General features: G+C 40.6%; 2 protein-coding genes across 3 annotated transcripts; one reads left to right on the top strand and one right to left on the bottom strand.

Annotated features, from left to right (window-relative positions):
* Positions 1-637: 637 nt before the first annotated feature.
* On the bottom strand, positions 638-15,593 carry ccdc50a (coiled-coil domain containing 50a). 2 transcript variants are annotated; one of them, XM_017407012.3, is made up of 12 exons: positions 15,297-15,593; positions 12,538-12,600; positions 10,121-10,250; positions 8,658-8,751; positions 8,157-8,262; positions 4,895-6,013; positions 3,996-4,147; positions 3,817-3,861; positions 3,423-3,554; positions 3,246-3,328; positions 3,065-3,174; positions 638-2,683 (listed from the first exon to the last, which is right to left on the bottom strand). In XM_017407012.3, the coding sequence occupies exons 1-12, from the start codon at positions 15,349-15,351 to the stop codon at positions 2,664-2,666; spliced, it is 2,109 nt and encodes a 702-aa protein (XP_017262501.1). In that variant the 5' UTR covers positions 15,352-15,593; the 3' UTR covers positions 638-2,663. The 2 variants fall into 2 exon arrangements, with proteins under 2 accessions (XP_017262501.1, XP_037830115.1); XM_037974187.1 differs by lacking the exon at positions 4,895-6,013 and having other exon boundaries at positions 15,297-15,587.
* Positions 15,594-17,745: 2,152 nt separating this feature from the next.
* uts2d (urotensin 2 domain containing) lies at positions 17,746-19,186 on the top strand. The gene is made up of 5 exons (XM_037974194.1): positions 17,746-17,892; positions 18,066-18,170; positions 18,254-18,291; positions 18,525-18,615; positions 18,711-19,186. The coding sequence occupies exons 1-5, from the start codon at positions 17,793-17,795 to the stop codon at positions 18,734-18,736; spliced, it is 360 nt and encodes a 119-aa protein (XP_037830122.1). The 5' UTR covers positions 17,746-17,792; the 3' UTR covers positions 18,737-19,186.
* Positions 19,187-20,389: the final 1,203 nt, after the last annotated feature.

Here is a 20,389-nt window from a genome sequence, read left to right as displayed (position 1 = left end):
ATTGGCCTTCTCGGATTTGTGAAATTTGTGCACATTTTGGCCAGCAGGTGGCAGTGTGTGGGGCAACTTAAAGACCTCAGAAGTAACACTCAAACCCACGTTCAGACTAAAAAATATGCTTTTAAAAAGTTACCACAGTGTGAGAAAGAAATGACTTTGGTTGTACTCTCAGATCAGTGAAAGCAGGATGACTTTGGAACTACACTTAAAGATAAAAATATTTTTTTTGTGCACCAGGAAGCCTTAACTATGATAAAAAGTTTGACATCTAAAGAATTCATTTTAATCTGGAGCCATCAAACTCAGAAAAGCTTTTTTTCTAGATAAATTAAAAACACCACGACACTTATTCTGCTTGGTTTAGTTCTAAAAAATTCTTGAACTTGTGCAGAATCATAATCTTATTTAAACTCATAAGTCAGCCAGGGTAACTATGGCTATTTAACTTATTCAGACTTGCATGGATGTGTTGTCAAAGTAAACTCTTGGAGAAGTTAATTTCAATATAAAGGTGTTTTTGAAGTTTAGGTAACAAAAAGCAAGTCTTTATAGAACTTGTGTAAGTTTCTTCATCACCTGAAGGCATTTGTTAAATGTTAGACATTACCATTCTGTTCCAATGACACACTTCATCCAGTGAAAATGCTGATACACTTTAATATAGTTTCAGGAGCTCCAAAATGAAACCAATGCAACTCATATTAACAAATATTCTGATATAGCAAATCCCAGCGTGTGGCGATTCATAATCAGTAGATTGCATACAAGCCCTAGATTCAAGATTTTAAAAACTTGATGCGGACAACACTCAAATCCCTGATTCCCCAACATCCACAAAGATCCGTATCGATCTTCAGTTTGAACACCTTTTTATTAATATCCAGCCATCCTGGCGTCCACAAGGCGGCGCTCTCTTCAAAGAACACTAAAGGAGTCCCATAACAGTGAGAATGCTAACTTGGCTACAAGCTCAGCTTTACATTTGTGTCATTTTTCAGGCCCCTGGTCAGTATTAACATATGGCACACATCTTGTTCAGTCAACAATCGGCACATACCATGATTCAACGCTACACCTCTGTGTTTGTCTGTCATCAAAACAAACATTTCATACTTGGGTAAAGAAAAGTGACATTTCTCCTTGTAGGAGGGCGACTTGTTTGACTGACTCGCCATTTTGACAACATTTGGTGAAAAAAACAAAAACTTGGAAGCAGCACTAATTATTCAAAGAATGAACCGTGTTGCAGGGGCAAACATTTTTTTCTTTTAAAAACTGAAAAGATTAAGTGTGCTTTTCAACAGATAATTTACCGGTTTTGGAGCCATAAAAACAGAATAAGTCTATTTGTGCAGAAATGCGACCAACTCCTCATCTAAATGAACTTGTGCTGCACTGTGTAAATGTTTGTCCTTTCAGCAGGCAGGAAGTGATGTCTGCCTTTGAGTTTGAGACAAAAGACCTGGATGTAACATTGGGAAAGCTCATGGAACGATAGAACAATGAGAGGGAAGTCAAAATATAGTATAAAAATAAATATAAGGTCCCTTTGTGAACAGAGATAACTAGTATAACACATCATTTTAAGACAGAGGAGATAATCTTGTTTTTTTCCACAATGATTTCACATAGTTTGACAGCATAAAAATGGCAAATATTCAAACATACAACCTCTGTGCCTTCAGCACGAGTTAAACAGACGAGCAACGTACATGCATTTCAGTTTTGGATTGTAAATATGAAGCTGATATGATACAGTTGCAGAGGAGATATTTCTGTACAATAATAGAAAACGACCGAGTAGATTAATTTGTTCATTCGCAAAGAAAATTATTGGCTTTTCGTGGCTTTAGCCCTTTCTGAGCATTAAGTAGGAGCTAGATTATTTGTTGGAGATCTGAAATGCATGTACACAGTTGTACACTCTCAGTAAGCATGCACAGAGAAACAGTGCTTCCTTTACAGACAGACCACTTTCAGTATAAGGACAATGAGGCTAAAAACGCCTCCCCCCCAATAAGCAGAAAAAGACAGCCAGGTAATGTCCTTGGATGATCAAAAAGCTCCACATCTTCAGCGCTGGAACATTTATCAAAGCCAGAACTGCCAGCACCAAGATAAAAGCTTGTTTATTGTATTATTTTTTTATATTGTTTCAGTAAACTACAGCGATAGAAATGAATCCCTTCAGGGTCACAGGCTGTGTGGCACATAGAGAGGGCCTGCTTGTGGCCCTTATGATGGCACGATCCACAGACGGGAGAAACGTCAGCGCGCGATGCCCACAGCAGGCTAAGGAGCCAGTTCCTCCACTCCCGACAGCACGGAGGAATTCACGGGAGTTCGTCTTGCAACGCTGGTCCTTTGGCTGCTGCTAATGTCACGTCAGGCATTCAGTTAAATTAAAAAAAAAACAAGACAATTTTCAAATAGAAAAGAGAAGGAAGACCCACTTCCTCAATGATGGGCCAAATTTGGAGCATTAAAAAAACAAAACAAATAAAAAAGAATCCCAAAACTCATTAGATTGTCTCTAAGATTTTGGTCAAAATAATGTGAATGGTCAAAAAGCAAGATGATAAATAAATACAAATATAAAAAGCAAATAAAAAATAAAAGGATGAAGGGCTAACAGCATGTCTGCACTTGGTTTGGAGCCCAAGTCACCGCTTCTGCGAGGCACCTGGAACAGACGAACAGGACGGAGAAATGTGTTAGTTTGATTCATCACATTCACTCTTTTCTCTTTTAAAACCCAGAACGGATTCGGTTCTGGTGGGATTTTTTTACCAGCTGCTGCTCTTCTAAGAGGAAACAAACACTGTGCTTCAGTAAAACTCATCACTTCTTCCAAGCCAGTGTCAAAAAAATTCACCTTCTTCTAATTGAAACACTAAATATAGGAAATTTAAAACAAACAGTAATAATAGTAATGTTTTTTCCCTCCACTTTAGGTCAACTCGAATGAGTCGTGTTTAATTTGGACGTCTTTATTTGAAGTGTTGCAGACATTAAATGACTGATCGCACTTTATTTTGAAAGGGTTGAGCGCAAACTGAAGTACCTCTGTAAGCAGCATCGGGTCTTGTGGTGGGACGAGGGGGAGCGGGGTGGCCCGAGTAGCCATAGCCGGAGTTCACATTCTCATACTCATGTGTACGAGGATGAGGAGGCCTGAGGCAGAGAGAAAACATTCATTTCTGCGTCATGGCTGGAATCGTTCGGTCTCATGTCTGGCTTTATACCTGGAAGGTTTGTGGTGGTTTCTCTGCCTCTGATATTCGTACTCGTCTCGTGTTCTGGGCCGCACAACCTCCTCCGAATGTTGCTGGAAGGCAACAGAAAATCGTACAAAATGACGGCGAAAATAAATCTCTGAAAAGCACACGTTTTAAAAATAGGTGTGGTTAGGGGCAAGCTACCCTGTGGTTTCCTTCATGCCGTCTTTTCTCCATCCCCGACCGATCCGAGGGCAACCTCTCCCGCTCCTTCTCCCGTTCTCGATTCTTTCTGTACTCCTTCTTCTCATGTTCCGCCAGGCGCCGGGCCAGTTCCTGCCACAACAACAAAACGGGATCATGCGCACAGGCACAGAAAAACATCTCTGTTTAAGAGGATTTGACACAAGTTAAATGGCATAATCCCTACTTAAAACGTCAGCATGCAGCTTATCTATAAGAGCACTAATAAATATGTAAAAATCTGTTTAAAAGTGGGTTATTTATCCCCAAACGCAGAGTTATACATACATAAAGTCAACTGAACTGATGAAAAATCAAAGAAAATAAAAAAAAGGAAAGAACATAAAGGACTTGCCTCATCTTTTGCCACTTGAGCTGCACGCCCGTGCACATTGCTCGCCTGAAACAAATAAAACATATATATTCATAACACTGTTGTCCAATATTTGCTGAACACATAAAAGTGTCAGAATCTGTTGTATTAATCTGGTGTGCCCGACTACACTTATGGTTTTACTCCAGTTTCTTCCTCACCTTGAGCTCCTCCTCTTGGAGTCTTCTCGCGACCTCCATGTCCTTCAGCTCCAGCTCGCGGAGATCCAGATCCGTCAGCCCCTGGGTGGCCTCACCCAGTCCGTACCCGGTCTCTGTTATCACCGCTCCGCTTCCTTTGTGCACAATACGACCTGCAGGCGCATTCAGATCACTGAGCAATCATACGGGAATGCAGCTGTGACTTCTGATTTCAAATTTTAAAAGTATTAGTCTGAAAACTTTAATAAAAACCAAAACATTTTTAAAAATCTAAACTCCAAAAAACCAGGAGGTCTATAACTACATGTTCAAGTTAACAGATGGTTTACGAGCTGTAACGTCAAATTATAAGATCTTATAGTTGTATTAATAAAATTGTTAATTTGATTTTATGTTTCTCTATTAGTTGGTTGTTTAATAAAACTTGGTTTACCAGAATAGGACATTCAAGCGTAGTTTTATTAAAGTCATAAGGCATCTAAAGGGCTGCAGGTCATCTCCACTGGTGTTTATCATTTTTCCCTTTAATGATTTTGGCAAATGCGGGACAATACACTTAAAAAGTTAGACTTCAAGCAGCAGCAAAATAATTAGATGGAGTTTTGATAAGATGATACAACCAGCTCAGCAGCCCTGAAACCCTTCGTTAATGCCAAATCACATCAGCTCATTTAGATTTACAGCTCCTAGAGGAAACCCACATCACACACCAGTCTTAGCCCAGAGTAATCGTTCTCACCGCTGCCACTTGGCAAACATCGCAAGAAAGAGCAAAACCCCACAGCGCAAGAGCGACGAAACGCCGTTTTCATTCTGATTAAAGCCCACCACCTGCGGAAAGCAGCAGCAAACCACACAAACGCCCCCAATCAGCCCAGAGCGGGGGCTCAGGGTGGTACCTGTCTCTTTGTTGGTATAAGTATGACTGCCGTCCCCATGCTGGGGGTCCCACGTCTCCCTGCCGTCTCCTCGTCCTTTATCGTTTAGGTACTCGTCAAACACTTCGATGGGGTTGGAGTGGACACGCTGCCGGCTCCTGGCCCTCCTCTCGCCATCCACCTCTTCCTCCTCCCAGGAGGACCTGATCTCTCTTGGCCGGTCCCTGCTGTGTCCTCGTTCCAAAAAGTCTGCATCGAGTCCCCGGTCCCTGCTCCTGCCCCGCCGCCTATCTTTGTCTTTTTGTCTCGGTCTATCCCTCTCCTCATATCTGTCCCCACTAGTTAATCGCTCTCTGGATTTTTCCCTGTCTCTCCTGTACTCTTTTTCCACACATTTGTCCGAGTTATCCCTGTCCTCATATCTGTCCCCACTAGTTAATCGCTCTCTGGATTTTTCCCTGTCTCTCCTGTACTCTTTTTCCACACGTTTGTCCGAGTTATCCCTGTCCTCATATCTGTCCCCACTAGTTAATCGCTCTCTGGATTTTTCCCTGTCTCTCCTGTACTCTTTTTCCACACGTTTGTCCGAGTTATCCCTGTCCTCATATCTGTCCCCACTAGCTAATCGCTCTCTGGATTTTTCCCCGCCTCTTCTGTAATTTTTTTCCACACGTTTGTCCAGGTTATAATCTCGTCCCCTGTCATGTCTTTGTCTCTCTCTGTTCCAGCCCTCATCCTTCTCCACGAGACTCATTGGTGGAGGTGGTCGAGCTGGTCTCTCCTTCCTCCTCACCACTCTATCAGCATCTCTGCCACTGTCTTCTCTTGCTCTTCCGGTGTGCTCAGGTTCAAACTCCGGATACCCGTCTTCATGCCTGCCTCTGGGGGGCAGCAGGTGCTCTGGATATGGATCTGCGTGCCGGCTACGCCCTCCTTCCGTCCCCGAGTAGTGCTCCGGATATTTGGGAAGGCCAAGAGGGGCTGCCGAGTCCTGTTTCGGGTGCCTGTTCCTTTTGGGATCTGCCGAGTGGTAATCTGGAGTGCGATCCCTATGCGAGAGCTCTGGAGAGTACGAATCGTATCGGCCAGGAGACAGCGATTTGTGACGGGTGTGTTTGTCCACATCAAGGGGCAGTGCAGCTGAGCGGGATGGAAGGGAGGAAATGAAAACACGGAAATGTAAAAATAAAATAACAGACAGGATGATATGAGCCAAGACAGTAGCACCTGTGAGGAGAGGAATGGTTGAAGCACAAAGCAGAAGTACTTTAACCAAAAATATTAATAGATGCACCCAAAATGTCCAGAAAGGTGGGTCTCTGTGAAAATGACAAAGTTAAGACAAAGGAGACAAGTGGGTTTTTATATTCAATAGAAACAGTTGTATTAGTGTCAGAAAATGGAAGTTCTAATTCCTTTAATGTTATACAGAGCAGCTAATATAAACTTTCAGCCTAAACATTCAGGAGAAGAGCATGACTGACTTTAAGTAAACTTGAAACAGAAAAATACAGTGAAACCGGTCTGCTGAGAGCAGGCATGCGACAGACAAAACAAATGAGTGTAAATGGACACGGAGAAGCACGAAACACCGTCACTGCTGCTCAGAGTCACTGCAAAGGAATTCATGTTATCTAACAGGGTGCTTAAAAACTAATCGACTGAAACAAACAGTTCAATGAACAGGTTCAGAATAACAGGACTAGTTTTAGTTTTTGTCTTCCCTTCGTCTAAAATATTTATCCTTTTCGTGTGTGTGTGTGTGTGTGTACTGTTGTGGCAAAAAGCAGTGAGTCAGGAAAACCAAACTTGAGAATTTTGTGAATTAAGGATCCAAAGTGAGACATTTATACCTCTCTCAAAGCGTACAACTATCACAGTCTATCTGGAGGCGTTATAAACTGCTTACCAACACAAGCACAACAGCGCCACCTGTGGCCACAGTTTTAGCTGAAATTACAGAGCCATGAGAGAATTTCAAATGACCCGAATATTTAGTCCTCAAAGGAACCTCACCAGATTTTATTTTACATTGACACATTCGCCAAGTGCTGTTCTGCCACCATATTGGTTGAGGTGTGACTGATCCACTGGATTAAGATGAACACAGTCAGGAGGCGAACATTTCCCTCTTGCCTTACGAGAAAACAGGATTACATAGACGTTTTATTCTGCGCATGTTTATGTGCGAATGTAAGACTAAAATGAAATGAGAGGAGTGGAGATTGAAAATAATTCAGCACTAAACAGCAGAACAACACCTCTTTTTATAGAAACAACTCAGAGGTGATTTGTGACATCTAGCCCTCATGATACAAGATGCAAAGTAAACAAAACGACCAACTCTGCCACACACAAACAAGACATTTGTAACAAACAGGGCCATAGAGCAGACATACTGGGGCTGCCAGGGGCTCAAATATTGCAGTGAATGCACTGAAAAGTGGCTTAGTTTTACCCTGAACACCTGCTACGTGGAGCTGAAGCAACGAGGTGGATTCAGTCTCCGCAGAGACGCAGCAGGTCACAGACTGACAGCTGCACACACTTCAGCCGTCCTGTTTGTGTCAACAAAGAGGTCAGTGTGTCTGTGCGCACTTCAAACAACAACCTAGAAACCGTTACCCAGAACAGTATTCACTTCCTGTGTCACCGAAGTTAAAATCATCTGTGAATCCACCTGTTTCTGAAAAATACAAAGAAATTAGCTTTTTAATCTGTGAAAACTAAGGTTTTTACTTCCTGCTCACCATCTGAAAGTGAAACAAGTGTCGGTTTATGACATCTGTCTGACTCAGAGAAAAAAAAAAAAAACATAATAAAACAATTAAAAAAAAGGTTTTAGACGGGAAAACTAGGAGCCAGTCTGCCACTTTAAATTCAGCAGGACGAGGCAGCTGCAGGAGATTTGAAAACAAAGTCCTCTCCCACATTCGGAGTCACACCCATGACCTGAGAACAACACCAATCTGTGCTCAGGCCTCGGCGCTGCGCTTTCAAACGCCTCATTTTAGACTCATAAACCTGTTTACATCAGGGGCTACGATGAATGAGGGCGAAATTACAAATAATATTTCAATCGGACCATGTGAGTCTTCCTTCAAAGCTAATTATGAGCTTAGCCTAAAGTCAGCAGCAATCTCCAGCTCTTTGGAAAATCAAACACAAAAAAAATTGGTCAATCTTCTGAAAGAAACATTCATTTACATTCAAGAAAATGAACATTAGGAGTTTTACAGCCACCAAATAAAAAAAGGCTATGTAAGATATAAAGTTTCCTCACCTCCTCGATCCTCATAATAATCCTCCTGAAAATTGGCTTCAATCTGTTTTTGTTTCCTTTTTTCTTCTTTCACCTTCTCCTTCTCCTGCAACTGTCGAGCAATGGCCTACAAAACAAAAAAAACAAGGCCGCGATAAACAAATATAGCCAATCTAGGACAATAAAGTCCCCATTTTAATTCATGGCAGTGAGGCTTACAGTTCCTTTCTTTAGAACAACGGGAAATACTTTGATTTACCAGACAGTTAAATCATATTAAACAGCTCTTTGTCCATATGGGGGGAAACTAACTTTGAGAGCCTTTTTTAAACATTTTGGTATTGTAGCATCAGAACATTTTTGAATCTCTGCTATTTCTGTTGACTGTTGTGAACATTGTAATCATGATTATCAAAAAGAATAGGTTGATGATTCAAAAGGAATGGCGCTGTCGTTACAGGAACAGGGATACAAGAAGTTAGCCTGCTGACGTGAACGGGCAGAAATGTGAGTGTTTCTTACTGCGTCCTCCTCCTCCTGCTGCAGTCGCTGCTGCTCTTCAAGTCGGACCAGTTCTTCCTGAATCTCCTGTGCGATCTCATTGTCTTGCCGCTCACTGGTATTCCCACAGATTTGTGTTGAGGGGAGAGGAGAACGAGGAGAAAATGAGACGAGCCCAGAAAAAGTCAGGACACAGACGTAATTTCTTCTGGTGTGGATACAAATCAAAACCATAAAGTTGTTCAGCTTATAGTGAGAGGTAACAGAAGGGAGGGTTCTGGTAGGAAAGAGGAGATTCTCTTGTTTGTAATAAGGATCTGAAACTTCTGCCTTGGGACTCTTTTCTGCACGAGGATTTTGACACCACTACATATGAGTGGAAAGCTGCTATGCAAAGATCACTTCTGAGCACAAAATGACACGAGTGTTAACTTCTTAATGACAGCAGCAGTGCAGGTTTTCTACCAAGTGTAACAGACCAGAGCATTATCAGATCATGAGGGCTTAAACCTCCTCCTCCTCCAGTAACACTTCAGTGTCAGTTTAACACAAATACAGTGCTGCTGTATTTGTGTGTATGCACGTTTGAGTCCACTGTGAAAGAGACTGGCAGTGTGAGCTCACAGCGGGAGAACAAGCACCAGCATCTGGAACACTGATCTCATCAAGTCAATAATATAATAAAAAACTGCAAAGGAGGAACAGCTTTTTAGAAGCTCAAAGCCCGTCCTTGAAGAGAGGCACTACTTACACTTTTATGTGCGTTTTGTTTTCACTAATGCTGCCATTTTGGAAAGTGCATGCAGCTGTAGTTCACTCCCCCAGGAGCATTAATCATATCTCTCAGCTAAAGAACACATCACTGAATCAAGACCTTGGGAATGATCTGCTTTAGGATCTTCTACTAGTTTCTGTGCAGTCAGACTGCTGAACAATTGCGAATTAGAAATCTTTCAGAACTGCAAACAGCAGCAGAGCAGCTACAGTTGTTTCATTTTATGAGTCAGAAATGTCAGAAATCAGAAAAAAAACAGGCATTTGTGATAAACGACACAAAGCCATTTTCAAATATTCTCCATTACTAACAGGATTACATTATTCTGAACACGTAGGAGGCAGTGGGAGTTATCTACAGTTTGATTGCCGAGTCATCTTGCTGGTATAGAAATAATCTGATTTAACAGTAATTACACCAGATTACACTAATCTGAAACAGATGCTATCACTGCAGCAGCCTCTTCTGAGTATAGATGTTTTCAGAGTTTACAAAGTAAATACCAACCAAGTTTGCTCGACGGCGTGTAATTTAGCTAAAGAAAGAGCAGAACGACTTAACACATCTGGCAAAAACATTAGCATATTTAGTCTTCACTAGATGCTTAGGTTGCTGTGCCCAAACTGAGGCGCGGCACGCCGTTTTGTGTGAAAGTTTAGTTCTCCTTTCTCCTAAAACCGAAATGTGTTGTTGTATTCGAGACACCCACATGTCATTATTTTGTTTCTGGCTCTGAATCTTGGCAATCTCGTCCTCCTCCTTTTGCAGCTTCTTGGCCACCTGCAGGTCCTGCTGCACCAGGCGGCTCTTATGGACGTTGGAAGCCAAGTGGCTCTCAACTGCGGAGACAAACACATAAACACTTAAAACTGTGAGCGCACCGAGCAGGTCAGAACAGAGGGCTTGAGTGGAGTTAGATAAATAATTAACAGCTTGGAAATTCATCTACATTCAGTTTTTAGTTTTCCTTCAGAGGAGCTGTAAAAAAAAAAAGTCTACAGAGGACAAGATAAACGTTAAGGGACGGAGGACGCTTCGGTCTCATGTAATGGAAACGGCGCGCACCGAGTCACTGAGAAATGAAGGTTTGCAGCTGAGGCGTCTTTCCAAGGTTGTGTGATGGCACATTGTGGCCAAAGCAGATAATAAATCCTGCTTGCTGACGCACTCTCTGCACTCTGAGAGCACGGGGAGCATCACTCACTCATTCGGCTCCTTTTCACCCAGTTATTGATCCCATGCCAGTTTTTTAAAAAAAGGACCAAATCACATGTGGCAATTTTTAAACCATCCGAAGCTCCATAAAGTTTCTGCTTCTGTCGGCTGAGATTGAAAGAGGAAACTGAGTCACAGATGTGCCAAATTGATATAAAGTCAGCGGGTTAGTATTGATTTTTTTTTTTTTTTTGATGTATTAAAACCTCACAAAAAATATTTAAGGGCATCACTGATGTCACGACCTCAGACAAGGCTGTCATTTATTTATTGTCATGTTTTTATATCGGGAACACTGATTTATCTTTCAAGGGAAGCAAAGGAAAAAACAAAAAAAACGTGACCAGACTGATGGCATTCACTCATTCTAACAAACTTTACCTTGAAGTCTCACATGATTCAGATAAGAAGAGTGGAAAAAAAAACAACTATATTGGTGTGGAGTCGTATACTCGAACTCCACTGGGAAAAGGATAGAAGCTAAACGCTCACACAGCCAGACAGAAATGTTTTTTACATGACAAAATGATGCTCAATGATTTACGTGTAAATAAAAGGCAGCTGTTACTCCTGATCATCTGAATGTGCTAAAAAGGCCTCTTCTTGAACATCCATCTGTTAAAAAACAAGCTGCATCAGCCTGAGTTCTCCTCTGTGATCTCCAGGGTCAAAAGAGAAAGGAACGTTTTTTTTTTTTCCAGCACAAATCAGATCAGTTCAACCAAACAATTTCATCTGACACACACACAGGCTCCAGTTGTGTGAGATCTGTGCTTCTTCTGGCAGAGTTTTTACATAATTAACATTTTCATGGTAACCTCAAATGTCATACTTGTGGGACAGAAAAATAACTTATTGTTCAACATCCACAGTTTTCCACTGTCTGCAACAAAACCCTAAAACCAAAACCCTTAAATCTGAACACGGAGCAATTTTCTGGAAAATCTGTCTTCTTTTGAGTCCCGTTATTTCTGTATGAAGCTGAAGGACACGTGACGGCATCCTCTGCAGAGCTTTGTTTAGAAATGTGAAAGAAAGACCTTGTTTTGTCTGAGCCTAGATTTCGTTGGTGCCTCTTGAAAGAAAACAACCATCCGGCCTGACCTAGCAGAAGACGAAGAACTAAAGCCTCAGACAAGAAAACAGTCAAAGCATTATATGATGAGATGCATCTTAATGCAAGTACTCTTTAAAACAAACAACAAAAAAAGCAGCAGCAGGGAAACACACCCTCTACAGTGAGTCCTTTTGTGAAGTCCCTTCTTTAAATAATGAAAAATATGCAGCTTGTTACCTTCTTGTGACCTCACATAAAAAGTATTACGAGCCGATCTAACGGGGCGTGAGGGGACAAACACATAGCGTGCATATTTGGAGGCTGGTGTCTCTCTGTGCGCTGCGTTAAGTTCAGCTACAAACCACGCCATCTCTGCACTACAGCGCGGCAAAATTAAAGCGATCCAGACAAACTAGATGTCGTTCTCACAGAGTGCCGTCACGACACCCTGCGCCACCGTTTGTGCATCTGAAGCATGGGTTTATATTTAGATTCAATTCGACCGCAGCCACTGCAGTTTACAATCACATTTAGACACGTTTTCAAAAAGCAACATGCTTGTAAAGTTTTACTGCACACAAAACCAGCTTCCATCTTGATTTTTCTTCTTTGTATTTTTTTTTTGGTAAAGCGAGCAATAAAAGTAACAACTGCAGCAGAGCTGTTTGATGAAAGCAGCCCGCAAATACAAAACTTTAATTCATAAGAATATCTCACAGGACTCAACAAAAGAAGCCTTTGTTTTATTAGGAAACCTGTGTTTGAAATAAGCAGGAGTTCTCCATCCCTTGAGGAAGAAAATATGGAGATTAAAATAAATAAATAAAACAATAAAACAGTAGTAAGTTTCTTACTTTCTTGTTCCTGGAGGTTGTAGGCCAGGCTGTGGTCCTCGAGCACAGCAAAGTCTCTGCACACTAAGAAAAGAAAAGAAAAAATTAAAAATTATTATTAAGATTAAATAAATTGCATGAACTTGGAGCAATGTTTTGCATTGCCTGTATGCATTATTAATTGATAGATTCTTTGAGATAAGCACTGCAGACAATGAAGTTGATTTGATGAAGCAAAAAGAAAAATGCACATATAGGAGTATTTACTTAGTGGTTAATGGTTACCCTCCACTTTAAATGATTGGTATCGATCATCAGAGAAGCCTTAAAGGAACAACCCAAACTGCAAAAAACTCCTTCTCAATAAAATTATTTAAAAATTGACTCGATAATAAAAGGGAAGGAAGCTGAATTAATTTACATGTGGACAAACAACAGTAGCAGCCATGAAACTAAATGGTTTTATTTTAAAACTCATTCTCAGAATCAACTGAGGCAAAAAGCCTTTTTGTGAGCAGAACTTGGTCTCAGTTCACAAAGTGCGAATGGTGGCTGCTCAAGCTGAAAGACGCCGTTAGAAACTTGCGCGTGAGAGTCAAAACTGAAAACAGGCTCTCGGCTTGATAAATAAGGCGCTCAGCTTGCAAATGAGTTCGCCTATTTTTGTCAAAGTCGACAAGAAGTGAAACTGTGAAGGAGGAACCCCTGCATGCGCAAATATAAGTTTACTCCGAGGGAGTCTTATCTGAGTTTTGTTTTTACGCTTCACATGGGAGAAAGTCGCACAAAGTGGCACACGGTCATGGCGCAAAGAAGTGGTGGGTTTAAACCATAAAACTGGGTGACAAACGTAGCGAAACATTTAAAATAAAATCAACTGCTGTGTTTCATTAGGTGTTAGCACCCGATCTAAACGCTGAGCCCCATCAGAAGCAGAGTTAAGACATGAAAAATTTAACATTAAACCAAAATATTTTAGCAACACGTTAAATCTCAGGAGACAATATCTGAGCAGTCATTTTCCATCTGAGCAAACAGTTCAACAAAACGTTTCCATATCTGGTTTCAGTATTACTGAGGATGGATGCTGTGGGAGAAACCATCCTGAAAACAACTTCTGCAGACTCTTTTAGGAGGGGTGCTTTCCTCACAAAACTCCCCAAATTACCATAAATCCATCTGAAGTCTTCTGAAATTAGAAAGCCAGCTATTTTCTATTTGAATAATTGGGACTGACCAGCATTCACACACAAACAAAAGCTCCCTGTGTAGAAGAACTAAAAAACTTTAAAACCAGAGTATCTCGGCTAACGTGTTGATGTGGACTTTATTTTTGCCTTTCCTGAAAAAGTAAACATCGAGGTTACGTGACGTAGAAACACAAAGTTAATCTACAATTTTATATTACAGGAAGTTGTTCACTAGATCTAAAAACAAAACAAAACAATCCTCACACAGATAACTTCATCTGCGTCAAATTAAATTGACTGGTAACCGACAGCGACTAACCTATATGTCAGCGCACATTAGAGTAAGCTTGGATTAAAATCTTTGCTGCCATTTCTGCAAAGCACACACACACACACACACACGGGCTGGGATCATCTGGTTGCAGTAGATGGCAGATGACTGACTGAACGGAGATAAACATGCTAAAAAAGCGGCAGGTCGTAACCTCTGCGAATCCTCACATCGACTCTGGCCAGTTTTGAATTTGATTAACATAGTATTTTCCTACCATATGTCTAATCCTCTTAACCAAGAAACCCCAGGAGTGTTTGCGGCTGGTTTATCTCGTCTTGTCAGTAGTTTGACCATCTAAGAATTAAAAAGGTGGTAGCAGAAGCCATGGCGTTTACACCAACAAACACGATTACTATCATTCAACCACCAGAAATCAATCTAAAAACCACGATCAGAATTGATTACAACCATCACAAGGCCAGATTTTGTATTCTTCTCTCTCTCACACACATGGGGGATGGATCTGAAACTTTTCCAGCTGCTTTTTGAGCCTTTCCTCAGGCAGACTGGACAAGCAGTAAAAAAAACAAAAACGTAGCTTTCTTTTCTCTGACCAGAATAATAAACATCAAGCTGAGCAGCTGCTTCACACAGAAGGATGCTGCCTTTTCCCCCCATTACCTCCCATTACATCCATTCTTGAATAAAAGCCCCACCGCCCACCTACTTTTCTTATTGACAGCAGTAACAATAGCAGACGAAGTTTAAGCTCTGGTGTTTTATTGTTTCAGAGACAAAAACAAACCATAACTGGATTGGTCAGATTTGGAATTAAGCATCCCATCTTCAGAGGGCTGGCTGAACAACATACCTAAAAACAGGCCAACAACTCCATGTGATCAAGCTCATTTTTTTAGGTCATGAAATCAAAATGAACAACACGTTTACAAACAAATGACCTCCAGATTTCCCCATTACCACAAACCATTTGACCACGAGTTCAATACAACGACGGCTGTATGGAGAGTGGGCACATCGTTTCACCATTCAATAATTACATTAAATGTATCCCCAGCTGTGCTGACAGAAAACACTTTTAGAGTAGGACACAAAATCATACATGCCACCTACAGCCAGGCTAATGACTGTGATTAGTTTACTAACTGGGCTAGCATCGACTAGCAGGCTGTGCCTGAAAACACACATGGAAAAAAGAAGAAGAAGAAAAATGAAGTCTTAATTCGTTTAACATTAGCCTCGCTAGCGACATCAAACAGCAGTCTAGCTTTGCATATACTTGGGAATATGGACATTACCCTCTTTCACTCCCGGTAGTTTATTCTTGTCGATGCTAATGTTACATTCAGCCATGTTGTCACCGATAAATAAGTCAAAGAAACCGCTGACGGTAGCCGCGTTTCTTTCGAAGGTTAACGGCAGCCTGGTGATTTATCGCCTTGACTCATAAACCCGATTGATGGGTCAGGTGCTGGACGGCCCTGCTGATTAGTTTCGGTAGCCACCCTCTCCCGAAACGTCGCTGCTCGAAGCTAGCGAGTCAGATTTCCTGCCAGCGTCCACTCCTTCCCTCCCTCCCTGGCCAGTTCCGACCAACCACCAAGCTCGCGACAGGTAATCCGCTTCCGGTAACGTCATTTCAAAATAAAAGGCGCAGCCGCCGCTTCTTTTCCCTCCACACCCTACTGATTCCAGGTATTAGCTCTTTAGAATTCAAAATACTATTTCACACCCATTAAATTGTGTTATCTCTGTGGTATTTTTCTGTAGAAAGGAAGATTAATATTGTCTATGTGAAAAAAAAATCCCAAAATACAATTTTTCTTCATTTTTGTTGCAAAGTTATATGCATGGACACAAAACCTCAGTCCATCCCACCAGTTAGGTACAAGGACTGGGCTGAAAATGTACTATATACATGCACTTCTGACTGTTTAGTATACAAGAAAACCAGCTGAGAGTGTTCCTCAAGGACACTTTGAAACATCAGGGGTCTGGAAACTGAAGTGTCCTCTTCTATGTTAGAGGACGACTGAATCTAGATTTTAATAAATTCAGAGTTACACACACAAAAAACAAACAAAAAAAAAGATGTGAGATACAAATAAGACAAAATGACACTTTAAAGGGAGACTAAACTGAAACACTGTGATGCAAAATTATACACTAAAGTGGAAACACCAAGTCTGCCTCTGCATGACTTGTGTCTGACTTTTAAGTCTGTTTTTCTCCCTCTAAAAATGTGCTGCTTTTTCCTTCTTTGCATTCAGTGAATACTGTTTAAATAATAAATCCATATCAGTCCTAAAAGCCAGATATCAGGTATATGTTGTTTTATTAAAGCACAGATGAGTCACCGCAGTAACCAGATTAATGGAAACTCCAACAGTAGTCCTGTCTGCATCCAGTTTACCTGTGTCTTAAGCTGAAAAGCCGGGTTATTGTATTTCCGGAGTCATTCTCTGCCATCTCCACATGAAAGGTTCAGTGATTGTTGACATCTGCAGGTTCAAGAAGTCCTCTCCTCTCTCTGACTCCGCTTTGAGCCAAAGCTTTTTATGCAGACGGACAATAATGCCTCTTTATTTAAATAAAACATTTAAGGAAATGGCGCCACCTGACAACACTTTTTTTTTCTTTCTTAATGAATAGAAGTCCCATTCACAACAGGTGACAATGTTGGCAACATGTTCTTTTGGTTCTTTCTGTCATTTATGCAAACAATTACACGCCCACTTGTCACGTGACCTCGTGGCAGCTGCTTTTTTTGGTTATGTTAATGCGATTGCTCCCTCTAGTGGTGTCTGTCATACCTGCAGCTTTATTTAAAAGAAAAAGAGCGCTCGAATGAGTCTCCAGCCAAAACTTAAAACACTTAAAAAAATAAAGTTTTCCTATTTGTTTAGAAAAAAAAGCTACCCACCCTACTTTTTTGTTTGCTTATAGTATTTATTTTGTTTATATATATCTAAAACTCATTATTAATAACATTCAGCTTCCATTTAGCAGAATCCCTTAGTTGTTTTACCTTCACTGAGTCTGAGCTGTTGTCAGTGAACAACTGAATGGTCACAGCGTTTGACAAAAGTCAGCGTACATCTGTGCAAAACTCCTGAATGTAAAACCTGTAAGTGACATCGCATTGGGCTGATATCAGCACCACGTCAGTCAAATTTAGCAGATGGTAGCCAGGTCATTTTCTTAACACTACTTGAGCATGTCATCTGTTCTTTTGGCAGAGGTGTGAGACGTGATTTTCCTTGATGCACAGGGCAGACAGTGGTGACCTAAGTGATGCTGGCTTGGTCTCAGTGATGGATATTCCTTCAGCTCTAAATCAGTCCTGAAGCCAAGACTGAGGAGCTCATTTTTTGCTGCGGCCATTGTACAAATTAAAACAATTTACTTACCTCTCTTTCTCCAGATCCAAACGCTCTCATGTACCTATTTAAGGAAGCAATTATTGTAAAAGACAAAGACGTGCGGATGCCAAGAACATCTGGCAGTGGTCTCTTATAACCAACTGGCTGATTGATCACTTCCTCTCTGTTTGATTTGGCCATGCCAAAGTGATGTACTGGCCTCCGCTGCAACGTCAGAGACCGTATTTCATTCAAACGCTTCATGGTCTCTGTCAGACTATGGGTTATTGAAGAAGATGACTAGATGCTGATTTAGGGCCCAAAGAGGAGACCGGCCCCTCCTCTCAGCCAAGGAGCGTATAAATATGACTAGATGGACTGAAAAGAGAGGATTTCTTGAGTTGTTAAAAGAAGGTTCAGAGCTCGAGTGTCATGGATAGGGTTACAGTTGTGAACTGCTGTTTAGCACTCCTTGGTTTCTTATTCCTGCAAGGAGTTATCAGTGCGGAGGGAAGGAGCATATTTACCTCTGGTGAGTGAGCAAAAATGATCATTTTAATGAATGCAATTTTTTTATTTTATTGTACTCTTTGCAGATTTTTTTAGACAAGTGCATAAAGTTAAGGGACAAGAGCCAAATCGAAATGATCTGGTTTTCTGAATATTTTTTGTGGTTACAGTGTTATTTTTATTGGCTTTGTGCAGGAAACCATGTTTTTAATTCTAAAGAAGACACAGACACTCAGAGCAAGATTCTTGCACTTTTATTACACAAAAGCTCAGCTCCTGTTGACAACAACGATCCTCTGGGTATGTTTGGCGCTTAAAGAAAAATGCAGATTCTAAATTAAACACACATTTGCTTGCTTGCTAACTGGATTTTCTCTCTGTAGGTATGAAACTGGCCAACACATTAGCAGAGCTCGAAGAGGTAAGTCTTTCCTTGTAGTTTTTGTTTGTATATTTGCTTTTGGTTTGATGAGGGTGAAACAATTTGAGCATATTGTGGATTTGTTCGGTAGTCAGGCTGATTTAAGATTCTCTAAAGCTGTGCACTAAGTACACACAACACACCAAATAAAAAAACTACGTTTATACTGTTCAAAGTTCCCGATAAAATGAAATTCTAACAACAATATAAATGTGTTTAATCTCTGCGAACAGCTGCGAGAACTGAGAGAAGATCTGGAGCTGGAGAGGAAGATTGCTGCAGATTTGGCAGAAGACAAATCCATAGCAAGGAAGCGTGGCGAACGTGAGTTAAATACATATCAGTCAATACTCTTAGATTAATTCATCGATAGCTTAAAATATATACTGACTCTTCTTCTGCACATCTGTCTCCTACAGCTTGCTTCTGGAAGTATTGTGTTTGACATGGACACAAAAGCAAAAGGCCAGTATGAAAGCTTGCTGCAAATCTTAACAAAGCCTTAAAACCCATAACACCAGTAATTTATTCACAGTGTATTTATTCCAGCAATATATAATTGTAACCCAATGTCATCAATAAACATCTCATTTCCTGTGCACTTAGATACTGTCCTAAAAGCTGTAAGTATTGTTGCTTTACAAGTTGAATGTCTTAAACAATCAGCTGCTCGCTGAAAAAAAAATTACTTGAATCATGTTTTTGAAAAATGTTCTTGAATGCAAAGATGTACTATTACTTCATTTAAATGGAATTTTATTTGAATGTTGTTTGTGTCGCCCTCCCGTGGCGGAATTGAGAATAACACAGCCAGCAATCTTTTCCTCTGTGACTGCTTTTGGAAATTAACTGTTGTTAATTTTATTGTGTAAATAAAATTATGAAGGTATCTTCAGTTTTTGTTTTGTTTTGAAACCTCTAAAAAGGAAATGTTTGATAAACAAATCTTTTTTACACAGTTATGTTATTTTGTGAAGGTTTAAGAAAAGGTCCACTCATTTTTCAAATTGTCTCACAGTTGTCTAATATCAAATAAATGTCAAATATTAGTCGGTATGATAACATGATGCACGGTGCAGAGCTGACTGATAAACAGGTCTATAAGACTGGATCTCTTGGAGAAGTTGAACACAAATGAGACTCAACAAAGACAGCATTGATGGTAAAAATTGGAGGAGGCAATTTCAGAGGCATTCAGAGACTGAAACAACAAAAACAAATAAATACATTTTGACTCATTTGTAGTTTGTAAAGCACACAAACGTGCACACAAAAAGTCTTGGGGAAAACATTGAAACTAGAGATGACAGTAATAACACATGCTTTATTTTGATTTTATATTTTTCAGCCATTTTGATCCACATTAATTATTACCTTGCACATTTTCTTGATGTCCAGTTTGTGCTGCCTGGTTTTAAAACAACACTCACTGCCTTTGTGAGTCATCCGCAGCCATGATGTGATTAGAGGCGAGCCTCTGAAGAAATGCATCTTTGTGCAACGTGAATGCACGTGGCCTCTCAGGTTTATCATTTTCTTCACCTTCAGTTCGATATCAGCTTCCTGGTGGGTACAGCCATCTATATGATTTGTCAACAGAAGGAGTTTCTTCGGAAAAGGCCAAATTTTCTCTTTCAGTTCAGTTCAGTGAGAAGCAGAGCAGGCTAAGACCTAGCACTCAAGATAAGTCCACAAGAGGAAATGAGCCAGCACCTCTTGAATAACTCATTATAGAGGAGAAAACAGCAAAAGGCTTTGACAATTCGGACACAGCTACTGAGAAGAAAGAATTAAAAAATCTGACCTAAAATTTAGATCATTGAAACAATTAAACATTTTAGAAACATTCAGACATCTTGCTGTTGGGACGACAGCAGAAAACACAAAAATACAAACAGCAACAGTAACAATAATCAGACATTAAGATTACATTTTGTCAATTATTAAAGTGAACTTTCCAGGATGATGTAGATTGTACTAAAATAAGCAGCTGATTTGTTTTGCAAGTGTTCTGCCTTTGAGCTTCACTGTTAAAGTCCATATTTGGGCGACATTAAAGATGCAATGTTTTTAGGGCTGACATGATGGAGAGGAGGGC

This window comes from Kryptolebias marmoratus, linkage group LG24 (genome assembly GCF_001649575.2).
Source record: "Kryptolebias marmoratus isolate JLee-2015 linkage group LG24, ASM164957v2, whole genome shotgun sequence".
Taxonomy (NCBI): Eukaryota; Metazoa; Chordata; class Actinopteri; order Cyprinodontiformes; family Rivulidae; genus Kryptolebias; species Kryptolebias marmoratus.
This window is presented reverse-complemented; position numbering and strand designations above follow the sequence as displayed.

Excerpts from the sequence above, each read along its gene's own strand:
- ccdc50a (XM_017407012.3), bottom strand. The coding sequence starts at position 15,351 with ATGGCTGAATGTAACATTAGCATCGACAAGAATAAACTACCGGGAGTG. Across the intron at positions 6,014-8,156 it reads TTATTATGAGGATCGAGGAG|CTGCACTGCCCCTTGATGTG; the intron begins GTGAGGAAACTT and ends CATCCCGCTCAG. Across the intron at positions 3,175-3,245 it reads AACCACCACAAACCTTCCAG|GCCTCCTCATCCTCGTACAC; the intron begins GTATAAAGCCAG and ends TCTCTGCCTCAG.
- uts2d (XM_037974194.1), top strand. The coding sequence starts at position 17,793 with ATGGATAGGGTTACAGTTGTGAACTGCTGTTTAGCACTCCTTGGTTTC. Across the intron at positions 18,171-18,253 it reads TGACAACAACGATCCTCTGG|GTATGAAACTGGCCAACACA; the intron begins GTATGTTTGGCG and ends TTCTCTCTGTAG. Across the intron at positions 18,616-18,710 it reads AGCAAGGAAGCGTGGCGAAC|CTTGCTTCTGGAAGTATTGT; the intron begins GTGAGTTAAATA and ends TGTCTCCTACAG.